The 22,715-nt window shown below is 55.4% G+C and overlaps 1 protein-coding gene across 4 annotated transcripts in view; it reads right to left on the bottom strand.

The window, feature by feature from the left end:
* JUP (junction plakoglobin) overlaps nt 1–22,246 on the bottom strand; it is a 30,467-nt gene extending 8,221 nt beyond the window's left edge. Inside the window, exons 1-7 of one of the 4 annotated variants that reach the window (XM_012444105.3) lie at nt 22,123–22,246; nt 8,203–8,418; nt 5,398–5,657; nt 4,980–5,218; nt 3,401–3,602; nt 411–555; nt 200–303 (exon numbers count right to left, since the gene is read on the bottom strand). In XM_012444105.3, coding sequence (XP_012299528.1) covers nt 200–303; nt 411–555; nt 3,401–3,602; nt 4,980–5,218; nt 5,398–5,657; nt 8,203–8,410 — 1,158 coding nt within the window. In that variant the 5' untranslated portion in view covers nt 8,411–8,418; nt 22,123–22,246. Of the gene's footprint in view, nt 1–199; nt 304–410; nt 556–3,400; nt 3,603–4,979; nt 5,219–5,397; nt 5,658–8,202; nt 8,419–12,364; nt 12,516–19,942; nt 20,140–21,471; nt 21,572–22,122 lie in introns of those variants that run through there. The other 3 variants (XM_012444107.3, XM_064369596.1, XM_012444106.3) reach the window with 3 other exon arrangements.
* Between the last annotated feature and the right edge of the window lie 469 nt (nt 22,247–22,715).

Raw genomic sequence — 22,715 nt, 5'->3', positions numbered from 1 at the left:
GAGACACATGGGCCTTGTAGCGGGATAGAAAAACCCCAGCTTGAAGATGACGGTCTTCAAGGCATTTCTATAGCCTCAGCCACAAGAAAGAGAGAATTAGAGCCCCCAGTCCCCCCACAGTACCTAAGATCGGATACCCAGACAGGAGGCTGGATGGGGCAGCTGAAGAGTCAACCCCAGGCCCAGACACCTCCCTCACCTGCTTGGTGGCCACGTCCGAGAGGTTGCGCAGGGTCCACAGGCAGTTCTGCACCAGGCGGGGGCTGTTGCTGGTCAGGTGCTTGCCCAGGGCCTGCATCCCACCTGGGGCGGGGATAGGGGTTCCATCAGCCACGGGGAAGCATGGCTGATTGAGCCTGGCAGCTGGGCAGAGCCCCCCCACCAGCCGCCCTCAAGGCCATCACACTCACCGGCCTCGACAATGGCAGGCTTATTGCTGGGACACACAGACAGCACCTTGAGCACGCGACTGGTGGTCCAGAGCAGCTTCTCATAACTGTAGTTACGCATGATCTGCACGAGGGCCTGGGGCCCACTATTGGCCAGGATGATCAGCTGTGGGCGAAGAGGGGATGAGTGTGAGATGGACAGGGAATATGACTGGGAACAAGGAAGGGCGAGGCAGGAGACAGAGCCGTCATTACTACAGAGCTGTCATTACTGCGCTTCAGCTAAAGCACGAACAGTTCGTTTTTTTTCTTTTAATGTATTTTTTTCTTTTTCTTTTTCTTTTTTTTTTTTTTGAGACTGAGTTTCGTTCTTGTTGCCCAGGCTGGAGTGCAATGGCACAATCTCGGCTCACCGCAACCTCCGCCTCCAGGTTCAAGTGATTCTCCTGCCTCAGCCTCCCGAGTAGCTGGGATTACAGGCATGAGCCACCATGCCCAGCTAATTTTGTATTATTAGTAGAGACGGGGTTTCTCCATGTTGCTCAAGCTAGCCTTGAACTTCCAACCGCAGGCGATCCATCTGCCTTGGCCTCCCAAAGTACTGTGATTGCAGGTGTGAGCCACTGCATCCAGCTGTATTTTTTTCTTTTTATAAAGATGGGGGGGTCTCGCTATATTGCCCAGGTTAGTCTTGATCTCCTAGCCGCAAGTGATCCTCTCACCTTGGCATCCCAAAGTGCTGGGATAACAGGTGTTGGCCACCACACCCAGCCAAACACCCAAATAGTTTTTTTTGCTTTTGTTTTTGTTTTTTTGAGATAGCATCTCCCTCTGTTGCCCAGGCTGGAGTGCAGTGGCGCAATCTCAGCTCACTGCAACCTCTGCCTCCTGGGTTCAAGCAACTCTCATGTCTCAGTCTTCCAAGTAACTGGGATTATAGGTGTGTGCCACCATGGCCAGCTAATTTTTGTATTTTTAGTAAAGACAGGGTTTCATTATGTTGGCCAGGCTGGTTTCAAACTCCTAACCTCAGGCAATTCACCCGCCTTGGCCTCCCAAAGTGCTGGGATTACAGGTGTGAGCCACCATGGTTTTGCTCACACCTGGGATTACAGGTGTGAGCCACCAACCCGCCCCAATAGTTTCATGACTGTTACATAAGCCAACATTTTGGAAAAAAGGATAATACCCAGTGCTGACAAGGATGTGGCAAAACTGTATGCATACACATTACCAGTTATAGCACTGGAAATTAGTCCAGTCCTTCTGGAAATCAATCTCGCCATTTGGGTAAAAGCCTAGAAGTGTTAAAAATCTTTAACCCCATTGATGAGAATTGTTTCCACTCTTTCACAAAGGCCATATGCCCAAAGACGGTCATTACAGCATTGTTTATCAAGGTTGGGACTGGGCGCCATGGCTCACACCTGTAATCCCAGCACTTTGGGAGGCCAAGGTGGGCAGATCACAAGGTCAGGAGATCGAGACCAGCCTGGCCAACATGGTGAAACCCTGTCTCTACTAATACAAAATTAGCCAGGCATGGTGGTGCATGCCTGTAGTCCCAGCTACTCAGGAGGCTGAAGCATGAGAATCGCTTGAACCTGGGAGGCGGAGGTTGTGGTGAGCCGAGATCGCACCATTGCACTCAAGCCTGGGCAACAAGAGTGAAACTCGGTCTCAAAAAAACAAAAACAAAAACATACACATCATACAGGCCAGGCCAGGCACAGTGGCTCACACTTGTAATCCTGGCGATTTGGGAGGCCCAGGCGGGCAGATCACTTGAGCCCAGGCATTTGAGACCAGCCTGGGCAACATGGAGAAACCCCATCTCTACAAAAAATAAGCCAGGGGTCGGGTGTGATAGCTCACGCCTGTAATCCCAGCACTTTGGGAGGCCGAGGTGGGTGGATCACAAGGTCAGGAATTTAAGACCAGCCTGGACAACATGGTGAAACCCCATCTCTACTAAAAATTCAAAAATTAGCTGGGTGTGGTGGTACGTGCCTTAAATCATAGCTACTCGGGAGGCTGAGGCAGGAGAAGCACTTAAACACAGGAGGCAGGTTGCAGTGGGCTGAAACTGCGCCACTGCACTCCAGCCTGGGCAATGGAGCAAGACTCCATCTCAAAAAAGAAAAAAGAAAACAAAATAGGCATGGTGGCATGTGCCTGAAGTCCCAGCTACTTGGGAGGCTGAGATGGGAGGATCATCTGAGCCCAAGAGGTCAAGTCAGCAGTGAGCCCTGATTACACCACTGCACTCCAGCCTGTGTGACAGAGTGAGACCTTGTCTCAAAATACAATAATAATAATGATAATAATAATAATAATAATGTTGGGCATAGTGGCTCATGCTTTCAATCACAGCACTCTGGGAGACCTGGGAGGCCTAGGCAGGTAGATCACCTGAGATCGGGAGCTTTTTTTTTTTTTTTTTTCTTTTTATCAATGCATATTTGCAAAGAGATTGGGAGTTGGAGACCAGCCTGACCAACATGGAGAAACTCATCCAAACTAAAAATACAGAATTAGCCGGGTGTGGTGGCAGGTGCCTATAATTCTAGCTACTCAGGAGGCTGAGGCAAGAGAATCGCTTGAACCTGGGAGGCAGAGGTTGCAGTGACCTGAGATCACACCACTGCACTCCAGCCTGGTCAACAGAGCAAAATTCCATCTCAAAAAATAAAAAGTAAAAAATCAGGCAGAAAACAGATGCAACGTTGCAGATTGTTATGGTGACAGGGATGTGCACACATCTGTAATATGCCCACAGAACAGCTCTTAAGGAAGCGCATTGCAATGACAATAGTGGCTGTATGAGGATGAGTGATTTTTTTCCTTATCCTCAAAACAATAATTGCGAGCAATTCAGTCGCATGATGGAGCATGCATAGCCGCACCTATATCTCATCTAAAAGGAGTAAGCAGGCAGCGGCCTGAGGCTGCGCAGGATGGAAGGTGACGTGAGGGTGGGCTTCCGGCCTCGGGAGGGCTGGGGGACCCACCTTGCTCTCCTGGTTGCCGTAGGCCAGGAGCTGCAGGCAGTCGGTGGTGATGGCCAGGAACTTGGGGTTGTTCTTGTTGAGCAGGGGCACCATCTTCTGCAGCCCATCGGCCAGGCGCACCGCCATCTTGGCACCCTCCTGGTACAGGAGCAGGTTGTGCAGCGTGGTGATGGCGTAGAACAGGACCGACTCCACAGGGGAGCTGGGGGGTGGGCAGGGGTTAGTATGCTGAGGCCCCACATGTCCCTGGCATACACATGAACCTGGCATGGGCTTCCACCTCCCCCAGGTAGCCTCCCCCATACTGACACCCGTCTGGAAATATCCCTTTGCAAAAATCTCATCATTCCTTGAGCCTGCCCTGCTCTTAAGCATAAAGCAAACAGCACCTCTCTTCTCCCAATTGGGACAATGACTCCTCCTGCTTCTGAGCCCCCAGTCCTGTGCTGAGTGCATAGTAGGTCCCCTACAGATCCCTACTAAGTAACTACCACATGGAAGGCCACATATTAGAGAGGCCTTGCAAGGTGTCCAGAGGGGAGTGAAATCAGTATCTCCCCTCAGGGAGCTCCCAGCCTGGGATGGGGATGAGAAATGAGGCCGGGCATGGTGGCTCATGTCTGTAATCCCAGCACTTTGGGATGCCAAGGCATGTGGATCACCTGAGGTTAGGAGTTTTGAGACCAGCCTGGACAACACTGAGAAACCCCGTCTCTACTAAAAATACAAAAAATTAGACAGGCATCATGGCTCCCACCTGTAACCCCAGCACTTTGGGAGGACAAGGCGGGCGGATCACAAGGTCAGGAGTTCGAGACCAGCCTGACCAATATGGTGACACCCCGTCTCTACTAAAAATACAAAACAATTATCTGGGTATGGCGGTGCACACCTGTAATCCCAGCTACTTGGGAGGCTGAGGCAGGAGAATCACTTGAACCCAGGAGGCGGAGGTTGCAGTAAGCCAAGATCACACCACTGCACACCAGCCTGGGTAACAGAGGGAGATTCCATCTAAAAAAAAAATTGCTGAGCATGGTGGCAGACAGCCTGTAATCCCAGCTGCTCAGGAGACTGAGACAGGAGAATCGTTAGAACCCGGGAGGTGGAGGTTGCAGTGAGCTGAGATCATGCCACTGCACTCCAGCTTGGCGGACAGAGCGAGGCCTCATCTCAAAAAGAAATCAAGAAATGAGGCCAGTGAACATTTCGTAGGAGGCCAGGAAAGATAAAGTGTGCTCGGGACTTTGCATATGCTGTTCCCTCTGCCTGGAACACTCTTCCTTCCTCTACGCTAGCCAAATGCCACTCATCTGTCCATCCCCTGCCATTAAGCGATTCCACCTCTGAGCAATCTCAATGCTCTTCTGCCACAGCCTGTCATATCCTGATCATTGACCTGCTGTTTACATGCCTGTCTTCCTCTCTGGGCTGTGAGCCACTGAGCACCAGGATGGGGCGTGCTTCTACCTGGCACATGGGAGGTACTCAGCGGGTATTTATGGGAGCCCAGGGAAGGGAGGAGAGAGGCCCACGTGAGAGGGGGTCTCAGGCTCCTGCAGTGAGCAGGGATGCGTACCTGAGCATGCGGACTAGAGCAGGGATGCCGCCCGACTTGAAGATGGCGAGCAGCCCCTCCCGGTGGTGGGAGAGGTTGTGCAGGATGCTGGTGGTGCAGCGGGCCGTGTCCAGGTCGCTGGTGTTCTGCATGGTGCGCACGACAGCTGCCACCAGCTGGGGAGAGCCCATCAGGGCCCGCCGCGACGCTTCCTTCTTCGACAGCTGGTTCACAATCATGGCTGCCTTGGTCACCACTACCTGGAGGGCAAAGGCAGGTTCGGGGAAGTGAGCACTAAGGAGGGGCTGGGATACCCTCCCACAGCGCTAAGGAGGACCCCAGTCAGACTCCTCACACACAGGAGGGGCCCAGGTCAAGACCTCCTCCAGCCCTATAATGCCCCACCCACCCACCCGCCCTCGCCGGGACCCTGACGGACCGGGTCCTCATCGTTGAGCAGCTTGGTGAGCTCGGGCAGGGCGCGGGTGGCCAGCTCGGCGTCGTCCTGGTAGTTGATGAGATGCACAATGGCCGACTTGAGCAGCTGGGATGGCTCGGCCAGCCGCTGCAGGTTGGTGGCCTGCCCGTCCACCTGGGTGGCCAGCAGCAACGAGCTGTCCTCGCCTGACATGCCAGGGCACATGGCCTCCCGCACCCGCTTGGCTCTGGCTGTGGTGGACATCTGGTACTCCAGGTCACCTGGGGGCCATGGGGAGAAGGACTGAGTGTGGGTGGTGGGCTGGGCGGACACTGGGAAGCAGGGCAGGCTGCAGACAGCCCCACCTGGGCCATCCGGGCCACCTCCCACCCTGCCCAAAGCCCCAGCGCATGACTCGCCATTCTACCTCTCACTAGGGACCTGGGGAATCGCCATCACCTCTGTAACCTCATCTGTAAAATGGACCCCACATGCTCTGTCCATCATGGGATTTTCTTTTTTTTTTTTTTGCACACTTATTACATGCCTGGCAGTGAATTCAGTGCCTTTCTTACATTTTCTCATATAATCGGACAACGACCCTGCAAGGTAAGTACTATCAATGGCTCCACTTTACAGAGCCTCTGGGCACAGGGGGGTTATAAGGCAGCCTGACTCAGGGGCCCAGACCCCTACTCATTCTCCTCCCTTACCCATCAGGTCTCTTTCAACTCTGAAACCTCAGAGTCTAATTACACCCTCCTCATCCCCATCGGTAGCAACCCTCCCACTATACAGGCAGGCAAACAGAGGCCCAGAGAGCCACAAACGTCACACAGACGGTCAAAGGGAAAGTCAGGGCTGTGGGTTTAGAGAGCAGGAGCTGGGTCCTCAGCTGAGACGTCAGGTTCCTCTCTAGCTTCCATCCCCTGGGTGGGCCTGGGAGTGCCATAGGTAGGCGCCCAGGCAGCCACACCCTGGCAACTGTCCTGATGCCCCCAGGAGTGGGGAGGCAGAGTTTCCACCCTCTAATTAGTCAGGAAGGAGGAGAGATCTTCGTGGCTTTCCCACCTGGATGCTGTACTTTTTGCTACCAACGCAGCTGGCCCTGCCCAGCCAAGAGGCCCCTACCACTCCTACCAGCTGTCAGGGAGGAGACCAGCGTGCAGGGGCTGAGCTTCGTAGAGCCCCACCAGCCAGAGTCCACCCACACTGCTCCTAGTGCCCACAGCCCACCCGCTGGCATGTTCAGGACCCCGGAGGCACCTGTGGCTAACAGTCCTAGGGTCTAGCTACTCCTCTCCCTGAGAGGGGCAGGGGAACCTTGGGCTGGTGGGGCATCCCCGTCTCAGGCTAAGCCCCAGAGCTGAGTCAGTCACTCCTCCCGTAGCCTCAGCCTACCTGCATGTCAGCGGCAGAGGCCTGGTCTCCCTCCAGCCCCAAAGAGGAGCCCTCAGGCTTGAGACCTACACCTCCTCTACCCAAAGGGGAATCCCTGGGAGGTTCCTGGGGCATACGGGCCTGGCTCTGTCATCAAACGTGAGGCTCCTGGAGCCAAAGAGTTGTGTCCTCCCTGTCATCCATGGGCTCCCTGAGAGTCGTAGTGATGCCTCCTCATCAGATTCTTTTTTTTTCTTTTTTGAGACAGAGTCTCACTCTGTCACCCAGGCTGGAGTGCAGTGGCACAATCTCAGCTCACTGCAACCTCTGCCTTACGGGTTCAAGCAATTCTCCTGCCTCAGCCTCCCAAGTAGCTGGGACTACAGGCACCCACCACCATGCCCAGTTAATTTTTTTGTTTTTTTGTTTTTTTGAGACCGAGTTTCGCTCTTGTTACCCAGGCTGGAGTGCAATGGCGCAATCTCAGCTCACCGCAACCTGCGCCTCCTGGGTTTAGGCAATTTTCCTGCCTCAGCCTCCTGAGTAGCTGGGATTACAGGAACGCGCCACCATGCCCAGCTAATTTTTTGTATTACTTTAGTAGAGACGGGGTTTCACCATGTTGACCAGGATGGTCTCGATCTCTTGACCTCGTGATCCACCCGCCTCGGCCTCCCAAAGTGCTGGGATTACAGACATGAGAATTTTTTTGTTTTTAATAGAGACGGGGTTTCACCATGTTGGCCAGGCTGGTCTTGAACTCCTGACCTCAGGTGATCCGCCCACCTCAGTCTCCCAAATTATAGGCATGAGCCCAGCCTCCTCATCAGATTCTTCTGTTTACAGAAGGCAAGGACTATGCCTCTTCCTTCAGACTGGGGGCACCCTGAGGGCAGGGTCTATGCCTTCTATCTCTTTTTTTTTTTTTTTTTTGAGACAGAGTCTTGCTCTGTCACCAGGCAGGAGTGCAGTGGCGCAATCTCGGCTCACTGCAACCTCCACCTTCCGGGTTCAAGTGATTTTTCTGCCTCAGCCTCTCCAGTAGCTGGGATTAGAGGTGCACACCACCATGCTGGACTAATTTTTGTATTTTTAGTACAGACGGAGTTTCACCATGTTGGCCAGGATGGTCTCAATCACTTGACTTCATGATCCACCCACCTCGGCCTCCCCAAGTGCTGGGATTACAGGCATGAGCCACCGCGCCCGGCCTATGCCTTCCCTTTCTACCGGCAGTTCACAGAAGAGGATTCTGCAGCCCTCCCAGATGCAGCACCCTGAAGTAGCTGCACCTCCTCCTTCAGACTGGGTGGGCCCCTGTTAGCATGAGCTGTGCCTCCTCCCTCAGGCCAGGAGCCCCCCCACAATCTGCCTCCTTTCACTCTGGCCTCTCTCCAGGACCCAGGCAGGTTTTCTGCCCCACGGATAGTCCCCGGGGGTCCTGACCTTGGCTTGGGGGCACCCCCTGGGTGTAGGTGGTGGTCTTCTTGAGAGTGTACTGGCGCCCACAGGCCTCGTCCTCCTCCATAATGCCCTTGCTGCTGACGGAGGGCACACAGGTGTTGGCGCCTGAGTGGATGCCCGAGTCGTAGGTGTATGTCTGCTGCCACTCAGTCACCTTGATAGGCTGTTCCATCAGATTCATCACCTCCATTGTGGCTACTGGGGGCACAAAAGAGGAAGTCAGGAAGCAGGAAGTCAGCTGGCCCCAGTGGGGCACCCCAACACCTTGCCTAGCCCCCAGCTTCACCCTATCCCCAAGTCCTGCCTGTCTTCCCACATCATCACCCTGGCCCCAGGGGTTCCAATGAGGGTGCAGCAGGGGATGAGGGGAGTGCCCAGAAGGGTACCAGGCCCAGGGAGGGGCTGCCTATGATGAGACACCCTGGGAGCAGTGAGCCCCAGGGGTGCAGCTGTGTGTGAGTCCTGGGCTTGTGTCTCTGACCTCTCAGAGGGATGAGCCCCAGGGGGCAGGGCAGTAAAGGACCAGCTGCCGCCAGCAGCCCCTGCTCACTCACCTTGCTGCCCTGACCCAACTCTCCCAGGGGCAAGAGAAGGCACTCAGGGCCTCCAGCAGCTTCTGAGGTCCCCTGGATCCACCCTCAACCCCTGGGACTCCCTGGGAAAGGCTGCAGGGAGGAGGCGCCCAGCCACTGGGCAGGAAACTGGGTGGGGCAGGGAAGCGGTCTGACAGGTTTCTCTGGAGCGCCCCAGGCTCCCTCCGAGACTCCAGGATCTGGCTTTCCTACAGGTTGGGCAGGATCATAAGTGGCCCCAAGGCCCAGGCCCTAAGGCCCCTTCTCTCCCAGCCTTCCCAGCCCCTAGAAGCCTTTGTGAGTCCTGCGGAGCAGTTCAAATCTCAGCTTCTCACTACTGGGGCAATTCCCCTCTCCACGGAAACTCAGTGTCCTCATCCATAAAATGGGGTCACGCCACTTCCCTCCAAGGTGGTTGTGAGGATCTGGTGCAGCGCCTGGTGCATAGCAGGTGCTCAGAGGCCACGGCCATCACCATCAGCACCGCCTCTCCCCCAAAAGTACTTCTTCACCTCCTGGTCTCCCCGAGCCCAGGCTAGGGATCTGGGGTGGGGCAGGCCTCTGGGTGGTCACTGCCATCAGGAACCCCTCTCTCTCTCTGCAGAGGTTTAGGGGCACCTGAAGGTTAATGAGTAGCAGGACCATACTTCGTACTAGGGAGGTGAACTTCCCACTTGGTCTGTGTTTGGCTCCACTGTCCTGGAAACTGACCTGCAGAGATCATCAGCTGCGGGGAGAATGGACGCCATGATCCCATGAGGGCCTACTACAAGCCAGACCTCTCACAGACACCGTCATACTCACGAGTGGGTTTCAAAGCGCACGCGCTGTTCCCCCCACATAGAGATGCAGAAAGTGAGGTAGAGCTGCCAGGTACGGCAGCTCATGCCTGTAATGCCAGCACTTTGGGAGGCTGAGGTGGGTGGATCACGAGGTCAGGAGTTCGAGACCATCCTGGCCAGCAAGGTGAAACCCTGTCTCTACTAAAAATACAAAAAAATTAGCCGGACATGGTGGCACGTGCCTATAGTCCCAGCTACTCAGAAGACTGAGGCAGGAGAATTGCTTGAACTCAGCAGGCGGAAGCTACAGTGAGCCAAGATTGCACCACTGCACTCCAGGCTGGGTGACAGAGCCAGACTCCATCTCAAAAAAAAAAAAAAAAAAAGAAATGGCAGAGTGGCAGAGTTGGGACTGGGACCAAGCATGGGTGTGAGGGGCACTGAGTTCTGTGGCCTTTACATATCCCAGCACAGCCTCCGTGAGTAAGCAGAAGTCAGGCTGGTCCACCCACGAAGCCAAGCAGCACCCGGGTTGTCTCACTGTGACGGGGACCAGGTGAGGGTGAGGGTGGTGTGGTTGGCAATCTGGTCCCACCCAGGAACAAAGATCACCAAGGATAAGTCTTCCCCGTGACAGCCCCAGTGCCGCCCTCCAGGAGGATGACGAATGCTCCTGCAGGTCTCCCAGCCTTTTATGGCAGGCAGCCGTGAGCACACCTGGAACAGACAGAGGCAGGGGCCGGGCTGGCTCCCAGTTGCCTCCTTCCCTCTCCTCCCGCCATCCCGAGTGACTCAGAGTTTTGGGCTGAGGCCCGGCGTGGTGGATCACCTGAGGTCAGGAGTTCGAGACCAGCCTGACCAACATGGAGAAACCCCATTGCTACTAAAAATACAAAACTAGCCAAGTGTGGTGGTGCATGCCTGTAATTCCAGCTACTCAGGAGGCTGAGGCAGGAGAATCATTTGAACCTGGGAGGTGGAGGTTGCAGTGAGCAGAGATTGCGCCATCGCACTCCAGCCTGAGCAACAAGAGTGAAACTCCTACTCAAAAAAGTTTCGTGATAAACAGAAGCAGGTCCGCAACCCCAGACAGCAGGCTCTGGGCCGCCAGATATGCACAGCTGCTTCCCAGGCATTCACAAGTGCAGCTATTTCAGGAGGAGCCCCCCAGCCCCCTTTCCACATGCACCCTTTCCCCGGCATCAGAGGGGAATGGCCACAGGCAGGAAACGGGAGTGGGGGGGCTCAGTGAAGGCAGACTCGGGAAAATCCTGCCGGCTGCCTTCCCCAACCATCCCCCTGCCCCAAGGGTGGGTCCCAAGAGAGAACAGAGGAGAGCTTGGAAGAGAAGCTGCCCCCGGGGAGGAGGGAGAAAACCAGACATCCAAGCAGGAGAGAAGGAAGGTGCAATGTGCCAGTAAACACGGCCACAGTAACCCTCTGAATACTGCTCTGTTGGGCTCAAGGCTGAGCGACATCTGGACACTGCTGGACATCTGCAGCTCTGGTCAATAAACACACTGCATCCCAGCCAGAGGACTCTCCTCCATAGACACTGCCTCACCCTGGGGCTTCTCAGCTAAGCAGGAGGGGAGTGGGCCTCAGTCCAAACCACAAGGGTCACCCTTCGCCAGCCTCACATCGAAAAGGACCATCACAGTCAAGGTTGGCCGCGGGTGAGGAAATTCCTCAGTAGGCCCCTCACCACCCCCAACAGCCCAGGTCTGCCGCCAGGAGACTGCTGAGGGCTGGACGGCTGCCCAGGGAGAGGCAGAAGCCACAGGATGCCATGGGGGCGGCAGAGCGCCCAGTGGTCTTTAGTATTAAATGAATCTCATTCTTCCCTCAAAGCAACCCTGGCAGATGTTTTATTATTCCCAATTTTTTCCCTTTTTTTTTTTTGTGTGTGTGTGTGTGTGTGAAATAGAATCTCGCTCTGTCACCCAGACTGGAGTGCAGTGACACGATCTTGGCTCACTGCAAACTCCACCTCCCGGGTTCCAGCGATTTTCCTGCCTCAGCCTCCCAAGTATGTGGAACTACAGGCGCGCACCACCACACCTGGCTAAGTTTTGTATTTTTAGTAGAGACGGGGTTTTACCATGTTGGCCAGGCTGGTCTTGAACTCCTGACCTCAGGTGATCCACCCACCTTGGCCTCTAAAAGTGCTGGGATTACAGGCGTGAGCCACCACACCCGGCTTTATTCCTAATTTCTAGGTGAAGAGGCTATGGCTGCACACTGACAAAATGGCAGCACTCGTGGTAGGACCAGCATCCAGTCCACCAGAGAAGCCTGGGTGGGGCTGAGCCCTCTTGCCAAGGGGAGGAGGGAACCAAGGCGCTTGCAGATGGAAGAAGAGCACCCAGCTGCGAATCAAAAGTCCCAGGTTCAGGCCGAGTGTGGTGGCTCATGCCTGTAATCCCAGCACTTTGGGAGGCTGAAGTGGGCGGATCACAAGGTCAGGAATTTGAGACCAGCCTGGCCTACATGGTGAAACCTCATCTCTACTAAAAAGTACAAAAATTAGCCAGGCATGGTGGCACACATCTGTAATCCCAGCTACTCAAGAGGCTGCAGCAGGAGAAACACTTGAACCCCGGAGGCAGAGGAGGTTGCAGTGAGCTGAGATCGCACCACTGCACTCTAGCCTGGGCAACAGAGCAAGACTCCGTCTCAAAAAAAAAAGTCCCAGATTCTAGTCCCAGTTCTGCCACAAACTTGCTTGGTGTCCCTGTGTCCCTGGATCTCAAAGGAACACTGATGTCCAAGATTCTAGGAATACAATACCAGGATTCCCACGACAGACAGAAGAAAGCTGAGGGTGGGCAACATCAGAGTTGGGAAGCAGTTCAGAGAGAGGACACACACCAGAAACTCCTCCTGAGGAAGGGGCTGGGGGAGCTGCTCCTGCAACAGGAAGGCTGGAAGTCAGACCTCAGGCAGGACAGTCAACCAGCCCCACCCCTCTCCTTACCTACTGCCCAGAACAAGAGAACTTCTCCCACAAGAAACAAAAGTGCTGGTTTTACAGTTTCTAGGGTGGAGGGGCCACACCCAGTCGGTCCTGTCCCTCTCCACCCTGGACCCAGAGTCAGACCTTCCGCAATGCCCCCGGACAGAGCCAGGGTGGAAGCGGGAGAGACAGACGCGGGCCCTGCCCACTCACCCCAGCCAGGCAGGGACAGAGACAGGGCGGGTTTCTGAGTTGAATGGGGGGCCTTTGTTTAGAGCGTGCTCTATTGTTAGAAGCGCAGGAGGAAGAAGCCAGCTCAGAGACTGCAGGGACAGCCCAAGGACAGGAAGAGAGGTGACAGGCCCTGGAGAGGGGGTGCAGAGAACCCTTCCCTACCGGGCTCACACCAGCTAAGAGAGTGAGCAAGTAATGAGGCTAGATTGGGTGCACCCCTACCCTTCATTCCTGCCTCCTCTGCACAGCCAACCCAGAGCGCTGGCACCAGGCACCCTAGGTCCAAGACCGTCCTGGCAGAGTGTGAGCCAGCCCTGACATTAAAAATAGCCCCACCAGAGCTACACCAGGCTCCTTCCCCAGCCAGCACCTGCCAAGGACAGTCAGCAACGGGCACAACTAGGCTGGACTGCAGGGCACCAAGTGCAAAGACGACCCCTGGAAATAAGGACAGGAACGGGTCACCCCAGAGGCCATGCTGGAAGCAGGCTCAGAAACATGGCATTTGGAGACACAGGAGCAGGGCGGAGCAGGGCAGGGCTGGGTCCCCCAGAGGTTCCTTAGGCCAGAGGCTAGCACCCTGTGCAGACATGGGTCCCCAGGCTCAGACAGTGACAGAGGATGCACGCAGGATTCGGAGTGAGGAGAAGGGTCCTTCCAGCCCCAGAACTCACTGGCTATGCCCTTGGGCAAATTACTCAATTTTCTTAAGCTTCCTTTTCTCATCTGTAAAATGGAGATAATCAAGTGACTTCTTTTGTCACTGTGACTCTGGAAGCCCTCAGTCCACAGGAAAGGCATGCATTCTCATACTAGAAGAACAAAGGTGGCAGAGGAGGCAGAAGCCGCTGGTGCAGTGGCTCATGCCTGCAATCCCAGCACTTTGGAAGGCCAAGGTGGAATGATCATTCGAGCCCAGGAGTTCAAGACCAGCCTGGGCAACATAGTAAGACCCTGTCTCTACAAAAAATAAAAATAAACTAGCCGGGCATGGTGGCACGCCCCTGCAGTCCCAGCTACTATTTTGGAAGCTAAAGCATCACTTGAGCCCAGCTGATTGAAGCTGCTGTGAGCCAAGATCACGCCGCTGCAGCCTGGGTGACAGAGCGAGACTGTGTCTCAAAAAAAAAAAGGTGAGAGTGGCACAGAGACCTGCCTGGCGGTCTCTTTGGGGGCACCCTGGCTGCTTTCTGACCCCTGAAATGGGGACTTGGTAGGGAGCTGCCTCCCAGGCCCTGGGGAGGCAGAAGGAACATGGCTGAGGAGCAGATGGGGAGTGAAGCTTTGCTCAGGCCAGGTGGAGACACGAGGCTGCCCCCGTGAGTCCAGGCTGCCTCCTGCAGCCAGGGGCAGCTGCACAGCCAGGCCCCCACACAGCAGTCCCGGGGGAGGCTGGGCTCAGTGGGGTCTCCACCCCCCACCTTCCCCATGCTGTCCCTGGCTCCCGCTGTGGTCTGGCCAGCAGTTCCAAGCACAGACACAAAGAGACTCTAGAAAAGTGCAGAGAGACAGACATGACAGCTTCCCTTGAGAGCCTGTCTCTCACTCAGGCTGGGGCTTCCCAGGGAGGCCTCTACCCTCTGGCTGGCAGCTCCAGGAGGGAACTTCCCGAAGACTAGAGCTTCTCTGGCAGAGACTGTGGTCTCCATCAGCAAAGTGGTCCATTCCAAGAGCGCAGAACTGAAGCAGGAGCTGTGTCAGAGAAGCCGATCTTAGGCTTCCAGAGGAAAACCCTCACTTCCAGTCTGGAGGGCAGCCCGGGCTGTGGCCTGAGGATGAGCTGGGGCTGGGGGAGGCTCGGGCCTGCCGACCCAGCTGCTGTTTGTTTTCTTCCTTCTGGGCTCCTTCCCAAAGCAAACAAACCCGGCTGGGAAAATGAAGGGGATTTGTAGGAGAGGGAAATGCCACGGCCAAGTGGCTCGACCCGGGCACCTCTATGCTCCCCTGGAGAGGGCTCCAGCTGGAGCTCCGTTCCCTGCTGGTGACCCCCGTGGGCAGATTCCCAAACCGGCAGACAACCCCAAAACGGGACTCCTGGGAATGGAAAAACACTTTACCCAACACCAGGAAACAACAGTAAAAGGCTTACATGTGTTGGTGACGCACAACACACAAGCACTCTCATTCCGCTGCCTCCAACCACCACCAGTGGGGCTGGGGCAGCCTGGGGTTCATGCGCAGCCCACTCCTCAATCACAGCAGCTCCAGCCCCAGCTGACTGACGCCCACTCCCTGGGGAGTGATTCTGCAGGGTGTGATTCTGCAAGGATCCCTACATGACCCTCTTCTGGGACAATCCATCTGTTTATTATACAACACATGCTGGAAAACCAGGATTGGAATAAAGGTTTGGCTAAAAGCCATTACTGTAGGCAGGGTGCAGCAGCTCACCTCTATAATCCCAGCACTTTGGGAGGCCAAGGCAGGTGGATCCCTTGAGCCCAGGAGTTCGAGACCAGTCTGGGCAACATGGTGAAACCCCGTCTCTACAAGAACATGCAAAACTTAGCCGGGCATGGTGGCAGGTGCCTGCAGTCCCAGCTACTTGGGAGGCTGAGGTGGGAGGATTGCTTGAGCCCAGGAGGTGGAGGTTGTAGTGAGCTGAGATCATGCCACTGCACTCCAGCCTGGACAACAGAGTAAGACCCCATCTCAAACAAACAAACAAAAACTGCTACTATATACAGAGCATGAGCTCATAAAGATCAAGGCTCGTGAATAAAAGGATGCCAAGGAAAGAGGAAGGGACCTTAATGAAAGTTGCCTTTAAGATTATGGGCAATTTTTTTCCTTTTCTCTTAAACTTTTCTAAACTTCCCAGTTTTTTTTTTTTTTTTTTACAATGATCAGATACTACTTTTCTTTTCTTTTCTTTTTCTTTTTTGAGACAGGGTCTCGCTCTGTTGCCCAAGCTGGAGTATGGTGGCACAATCATGGCTCACTGCAGCCTTGAACTCCTGGGCTCAAGTGATCCTTCCGCCTCAGCCTCCTGAGTAGCCAGGACCACAGGCACATGTCACCATGCTCGGCTAATTTTTTTTTTTTTTTTTTTTTTTTTTGAGACGGAATTTTGCTCTGTCGCCAGGCTGGAGTGCAGTGGGGCGATCTCAGCTCACTACAACCTCTGCCTCCTGGGTTCAAACGATTCTCTTGGCTCAGCCTCCCGAGCAGCTGGGACCACAGGTGCGCACCACCACACCCAGCTAGTTTTTTGTATTTTAGTAGAGACAGGGTTTCACCACATTGGCCTGGATGGTCTCGATCTCCTGACCTCGTGATCCACCCACCTCAGCCTCCCAAAATGCTGGGATTACAGGTGTGAGCCACCACACCCGGCCTTGTTTTTTTATTTTTAAAGAGATAGGAGCTTGCTATATTGCACAGGCTGGTCTCAAACTCCTGGCCTCAAGCAATCCTCCTGCCTCAACCTTCAGAGTGACTGGGATTACAGGCGTGAGTCACTGCCTCCAACCAGATACTATTTTCTCAATCAAGGGAGAGGAGGAGTCTCCCCTAAATAAGCAGCTTATTGATTGCCAAGCCCCTGTCCCAACTCTGCCCTGGTCCCTGTCACTGTCTCCATAGTGGGGAAAGACACAGAAAGTTGAGTTTCAGCTGGGTGTGGTGGCTCGTGCCCATAATCCAAGCACTTTGGGAGGCTGAGGTGGGAGGAATGTTTGAGCTCAGGACTCCAAGACCAGCCTGGGCAACATAGCAAGAACCTGTCTCTACACAAAACTTTAAAAATTAGCTGGCATGGCTGGGCGCAGTGGCTCACGCCTGTAATCCTAGCTCTTTGGGAGGCCGAGGTGGGTGGATCACCTGAGGTCAAGAGTTCAAGACTAGCCTGGCCATCATGGTGAAACCCCATCTTTTAAAAAAAAAAAAATTAGCTGGCATGGAGGTGCATACCTGTGGACCCAGCTAACTCAGGAGGCTGAAGTGGGAGGATCCCTTGAGCCCAGGAGTTCAAGGATGCAGTGAGCTGTGATCACGCCACTACACTCCTGCCTGAGCAACAGAGTACCTACCTCAAAAAAAAAGGAAAGGAGGCTGGGTGTGGTGGCTCACGCCTATAATCCCAGCATTCTGGGATGCCGAGGTGAGCGGATCACTTGAGGTCAGGAGTTCAAGACCAGCCCGGCCAACATGTTGAACCCCCGTCTCTACTAAAAATATAAAAATTAGCCAAGTGTGGTGGTGGGCGCCTGTAGTCTCAGCTACTTGGGAGGATGAGGCAGGAGAATTGCTTGAACCTGGGAGGAAGAAGTTGCAGTGAGCCTAAATCGAGTCAGTGCACTCCAGCCTGAGCAACAGAATGACACTCCATCTCAAAAAAAAAGACTGGGCGTGGTGGCTCTCACCTGTAATCCCAGCACTTTGGGAGGCTGAGGTGGGCGAATCACAAGGTCAGGAGTTCGAGACCATCCTGGCCAACACGCTGAAATCCCATCTCTACTAAAATACAAAAAATTAGCCAGGCATGAGGGCACAGAGAAGAGAGGAGGAAAGAAAACTGAGCTTCCTGCCCTGAGGGCCCCAAAGGCCAAGACACCAGGAGGCTCAGCACTGGGGAGGGTCCGAGAGCCTTCTTCCCTTCAGATCCGGCAGAGGAAGTTGCCGCACAAGGAGATACTCCATGTCCCCAGACTCAACCACGTCCCAGGAGAGGCCTCTCAGTGTCACTTGCGGAACACAAGCCCTGGTGGCCTGCCCAGCCACACTGCTTTTCCTCTTCACAGGGGTCACAGGGCCAGCTCACAGATGCTTCTTCCTCTCACTGCCAGGTCGCTCTTCCCCCAAAAGATTCAAGATAAGGAGTCTCCCCAAAGGGCAGTGATTCCTGCCTGGCCTCCCTACTAGACAGGACAGCCCTCATCAGAGAAGAGTCAATGCTGAGCCTCCACCTTTCCCTCTTACCCCTCAACTCAAGATCTGTCTTTAGCAGGCAGAAAGCCCTTCCTCCCATCTAGACTGCGTCCCTTCTTGTAAGAGCATCGTGCTGTAGCTCTCATGTCCTCAGGGGAGACGGAAACCTGCAACCTCACGCCCTCTCGGTAGCAGTCAGCAGGACAGGGTGCATTCTCTTTTTTTCTCTGTCTCAAGTCCCATTAGCCTTCTCCACGATCAATCATCCCCAGGCCCGGGGTCCCCGCCTGCCCTCAGGGGATGCAGAAGAACAGTAGTGGCAGGCTCGGTACTCCGGCTGCACCATCACATAAAGAGAACCCATTTCCCAGACCCCAAATCCACGCCCATTCTGGTGTCAGATGTCCAGCTGGCAGCAATGCCGGAACCAGGCAGGTCTGGAGGACAATCTGACACCAGCTCCTCCCTAGAGGGCTGAGGCTCTGGCTGACAGGCAGCACGCATGCCCCCCACCTCCATCACCAGAAAGGCCCTCCCGGCAGCTGCCTATCTCAGGTCTCTTGGGCTCCAGAGCAGAGGACAGCCAGTTCCCCGTCAAGAGCAGCCTGGCAGCATTGCCTGGCCCACTCCAGCAGGGCATTAGCCCAGGCATAAATCAGACTCCCATTTCTCTCCACTCCCCACAGAGCAGCACCCCTTCATCTTGGCACAGCCCCAGCCCCCAGCAAAGCAGGCAACTCCCACCTCTTACACAGGGACAAGCCCAAAACACCCATGGTTCTACCTAAGTCAAGCTAGGAGGCAGCACAGCTTTGACCCCGGCCTCCTGTTTCCCGCTCAACCTCCCCCCAACACTCACCACAGCCCTGGCCTTAGGGAGAAGCCTCCTCCACCAGAAACTAAAGATCAAGCCACTGGGGAGGTTTCAGAGGGCCGGTGGCCACGACAGGTATCACTCTCGCCTACCAAACCTGCCCTACATTCACCAGTCACATTCTTTATTCTCTTCTCCCCAATCAGTCAGAGGCTCTCAAAAGGGAGTGCAGAAAAATCCTTTCCACTCACACCTGTAATCCCAGCACTTTGGGAGGCTGAGGCAGGTGGATCACCTGAGGCCAGGAGTTCGAGACCAGCCTGCCCAATGTGGCAAAACCCTGTCTCTACTAAAAATACAAAAAATTAGCCAGCGATGGTGGCCCAAGCCTATAATCCCTGCTACTTGGGAGGCTGAGGCAGGACAGTCACTTGAACCTAGGAGGTGGAGGTTTCAGTGGGCCGAGATTGTGCCACTGCACTTCAGACTGGTGACAGAGCGGACTCCATCTCAGGAAAAAAAAAAAAAATCCTTTTCAGAGCTGCATGAGGCAATACGGCACATGGGTTCTGGACTTGGAATCAGAGGGCCCAAACGCCAGTCTTGGTGCTGCTTGGGTCTCGCTGTACGACCTTGGGCAAATTACTTAAGTTCCCTGAGTCTCAATTTCCTCATCTGTAGAATGGGGATAATGATACCCGCTTCTTTTTTTCTGAGACAGAGCCTCACTCTGTAGCCCAGGCTGGAGTACAGTGACACAGCTCACTGCAGCCTTGACCTCCCTGGACTCAGGTAATCCTCCCACCTCAGCCTTCCCAGTAGCCAGGACTACAGGCGTGCACCACCATGCCCGGTTAATTTTTCTATTTTTTTAGAGACGGGGTTTTGCCATGTTGCCCAGGCTGGTCTGGAACTCCTGGGCTCAAGCAACCTGCCCCTCTAGGCCTCCTAAAGTGCTGGGATTACAGGTTTGAGCCATCGAGCCTGGGCAGCCTTGTTTGAAGTGAGACTAGCTAATGAAAGTGCTTGGTTTCTGTAAAGTCTTACCTTGATCTTGAGTTACCATTTGTCAAGTACTTACTGGGCAGATAGCTATTAGTATTCCCATTTTGACAAAGAGGTCACTGAGGCTCAGGTAATGTAATGAGAGACAGAGGTGGGTCTCAAACCCAGCTCAGTTCAAGCCCAAAGCCCTGTGCTCAGAACTGCCCCACCATCCCATCTCTCCAAATAAACAGTCCTTCTGTAGACTAGTCAATGGACCAATCTCATCCTAAGGTGGCTCCAGGAGGGGAAAAAGGCTGGCAGCCCTAGCCCGTCCATTTTCATTCCTATGCACTGAATTCTCAAAGCCTTGGCCCTAGCATTCCAAACAGAGGTTCCAGAGGGAATGGGGTGGAGCCAGGGTGCAGGGGAGGGGTGGAGTGGGGGCGGGAGGGCTCAAGTCACCCAAGCTGGGGCTTGATCTAGCAAGAAATGACTAATTGGATCCTACCTTCTCCTCCTCCTCCGCGCCCCCAGTCCAGTCAGTGGCCGGTTTTCACCAGGCACCTCCTAGCAGTACTTCCTCAGTAGTATCTTTTCATCACAGCCACAAACCAGATTAGCTAAACTAATCATTTAGCCTACACAATTACAATGCCCTCCCCTCCTCCACCTTGGCACGGAGAAGAGGGAAAGCAGGATATTTTTGTCCAAACTCCGTGCCCTGTTGCTCCCCAGAGGTGGGCAGCACCCCCTTCCCCAGCAGAAAAGGATCTGAGTTCCCACACTGGCTTTCCCCTGGCCCAGGGCTGTGCATGATCCCCACCCAGGACAAAGGGGCTGAGTCTGGCCCCCCAGCCTCACTCCCCCATCGACAGCAAAGAAAGAGGTGGCAGGCTCTTCCCCTCCAAGCACTCTCAATCCCCAGCTCCGCAATCTTTCTCCCACCCCCAGGACTGAGAGAGAACCCAACTTCTATATTCCCTTTCTGTTCCCAAGGCTGGGCTCCAAATCCTGCAAAATGATTGCACTTAGGACTTTTTTAAACCAGGGTAAAAAGCCTGGTGAAGACCCCCAATTCTGAAGGGGGTGTCTCAGGAAACTAGGAGTAGGGAAGGTGGCGGGGGTGGGGGTGGGGGACATGCAGGTCTGCCTGAGGGAGTCTAGCATTGAAGAAACCTTCCCCCCAAGAGCCTTCCTCCAGTCTCACTTTCCCTGTCAAATTCTTTCAGGAAAGGGGGTGGGAAAGGACTGCGCAGGCCTCCAGAAAGCATGCACCTTCATAATTCAGAAATCAAATGGAAGGCAAGCCCCACAGCCTCATGCTCTTCTGCCCCAATTACCAGCCAGCTAAGTAATGTCGGGGATGGGGTATAGACAAGAACATCCATTCCCCCCACCTTCCTAGCTTGGCCCAGCCCTGCCCCACCCCCATTCCTGGGGAGGGGGCAGAGCTTGAGAGAGAGCCACTTACGCAGGCCTAATCTGAGGGGGTGTGGTGGTCCCTGGAGGCAGGAAGAGAAGGAAGAAGCTGCTTCCCCTCTCGGCCCTTTCCACCCACCCCACCCTGCCCCCACCTCAGGCCCCTGGGGCGCAGCTAACAGGATGGATGTGGGGGCAGGGAAGCCAGGGTCAGAGCGCAGGCAAAGGCCCATGTTCAGCCGGGGGCCGGCTGGGGGAGGGGACTTTGCACCAAGAAGGACCTCCTAAGCCTAAAGGAAGTTCTGGGCATGGAGACGGGAAAACCCCCAGAGAACGCTGCTGTGAATACTTCCTCCTGCAAAGTTTGTTTTGGGTGATTTTTCCAACAATAAGAGGTTAGAGAAGAAGACGATTCCTGTTCCCCTACCAACACTCTGGCAGCCACAGCTACTGGAAACTGGGCCAGGTGACCCTGAATGCTTCACCCGTGCACAGACCCCTCCCCCCAGACCGAGCCACGGGTGCCAAACACCAGCCGGACACTGGGCCGAGCCCTGCACCAGCCCCCACTGTCACTCCATCCCATCTCCGCTGGAGAAGCCAGAGCCGAGCACCCACCGGAGTGGAGGGAGGCGCCGCAGGTAGTATCGACGAGGCTCCGGGAGCTGGAGGGCTGGGCCTCTGGACTCCGTGCGCTCACCTGCTCAGCAGGTGGGGCCAGCGTCACTGGGAAAATGTGCGCTCGGCCCCCACGGTTGGGCAAGCTGGGCGCAGACAATAGGGCCCCACCCAGGCCTGGGGGAGTAGGGAGGGAGGGAAAGCGAGGATGACGCGTGGGGTGGGGTGAGGGTGGCCCCAAAGAGACCAGCGGCAGCAAGTTTCCCAAACGGTAAATTCCTGACTGCAGCGAGAGCCCTGGGACGCCGTCAAAGCAGGGCAAAGTCTCCCCCTCCAGCTCAGGACGAGAGTCAGGGACGCGGCGTCGGGCGAGCTGCGCGGGCCCCGGGAGAGGCGCGACCCCAGAGGCACCTGCCCGGAGCCCTCCCGCCCTGCTCAGATCTCCGACTCGCGGAGCTCCTAAGCGCGCTCGGCCCGAACAGCGCGCCCCCCTAGTCGCCGCGCCCAGGACCCCAGCGCGCCCCCTGCCGCCGGTGCAGGGTGGCGCTCCATGGCACCCGCCCTCACCTGCCCAAAGACGGCTGGGACCGGCCCCGCGGCCGCTCGCCACCCCTTCTCTCCCCATCGATACCTGCCCTCGATCGCCCGCACCTGAGTTTGGGGCCTGGCCGGGCCGGGTAGAGGTCGGGCCGGGGTGGGAGCCGGCGCGGACAGCGAACTGAGCTCGGCGCGCTCGGGCGGCGGCTGCTCCGGACTCTGGCCAAGGCAGCAACTCAGTAACCGAACAAAAGGCGTAGAGACCTGACAGCCAAGCCACGCCCCTCGCCACCTCGAAACTCCGCCCCTGGGGGAGACGCCCACCCACTGGTGCTAGCTCACTGGCTGTCTCGCCTGACTGTCCCGTCAAGGGGCGGAGCCTCGCGTCCAGTCCTCCTCCACTGCCGCCTCTGTTTATCCGCTTGCCATTGGCCCCAGGGACTGCCAGTCAGCTCTAGGGATGGACTCTAACTTGAGGTCTCACCCTAACACTTCACCTATTGGCAGATAGAAAGTTACTTCCTCCTGATTGGACAAGGGACTGTCAGTAAGACTAAGGAAAAAAACCAATGGAAGGGATGGGGTGTGTCTTGCCCCACCCTTGCTCTGAGCAGGTGAGACTCACTACTCTCCCCTTCCCCCTACCTGTCCAACAGGTAAGTCAGGGGATACCAAGGGAAGGGACAGACGCCTTCACCAGCCAGCCA

Source organism: Aotus nancymaae, unplaced genomic scaffold (genome assembly GCF_030222135.1).
Source record: "Aotus nancymaae isolate 86718 unplaced genomic scaffold, 86718_ANA_hifiasm-v0.15.2.pri h1tg000089l, whole genome shotgun sequence".
NCBI lineage: Eukaryota > Metazoa > Chordata > Mammalia > Primates > Aotidae > Aotus > Aotus nancymaae.
Note: the sequence above shows the minus strand (reverse complement) of the source record. Positions and strands in the feature narration are given on the sequence as shown.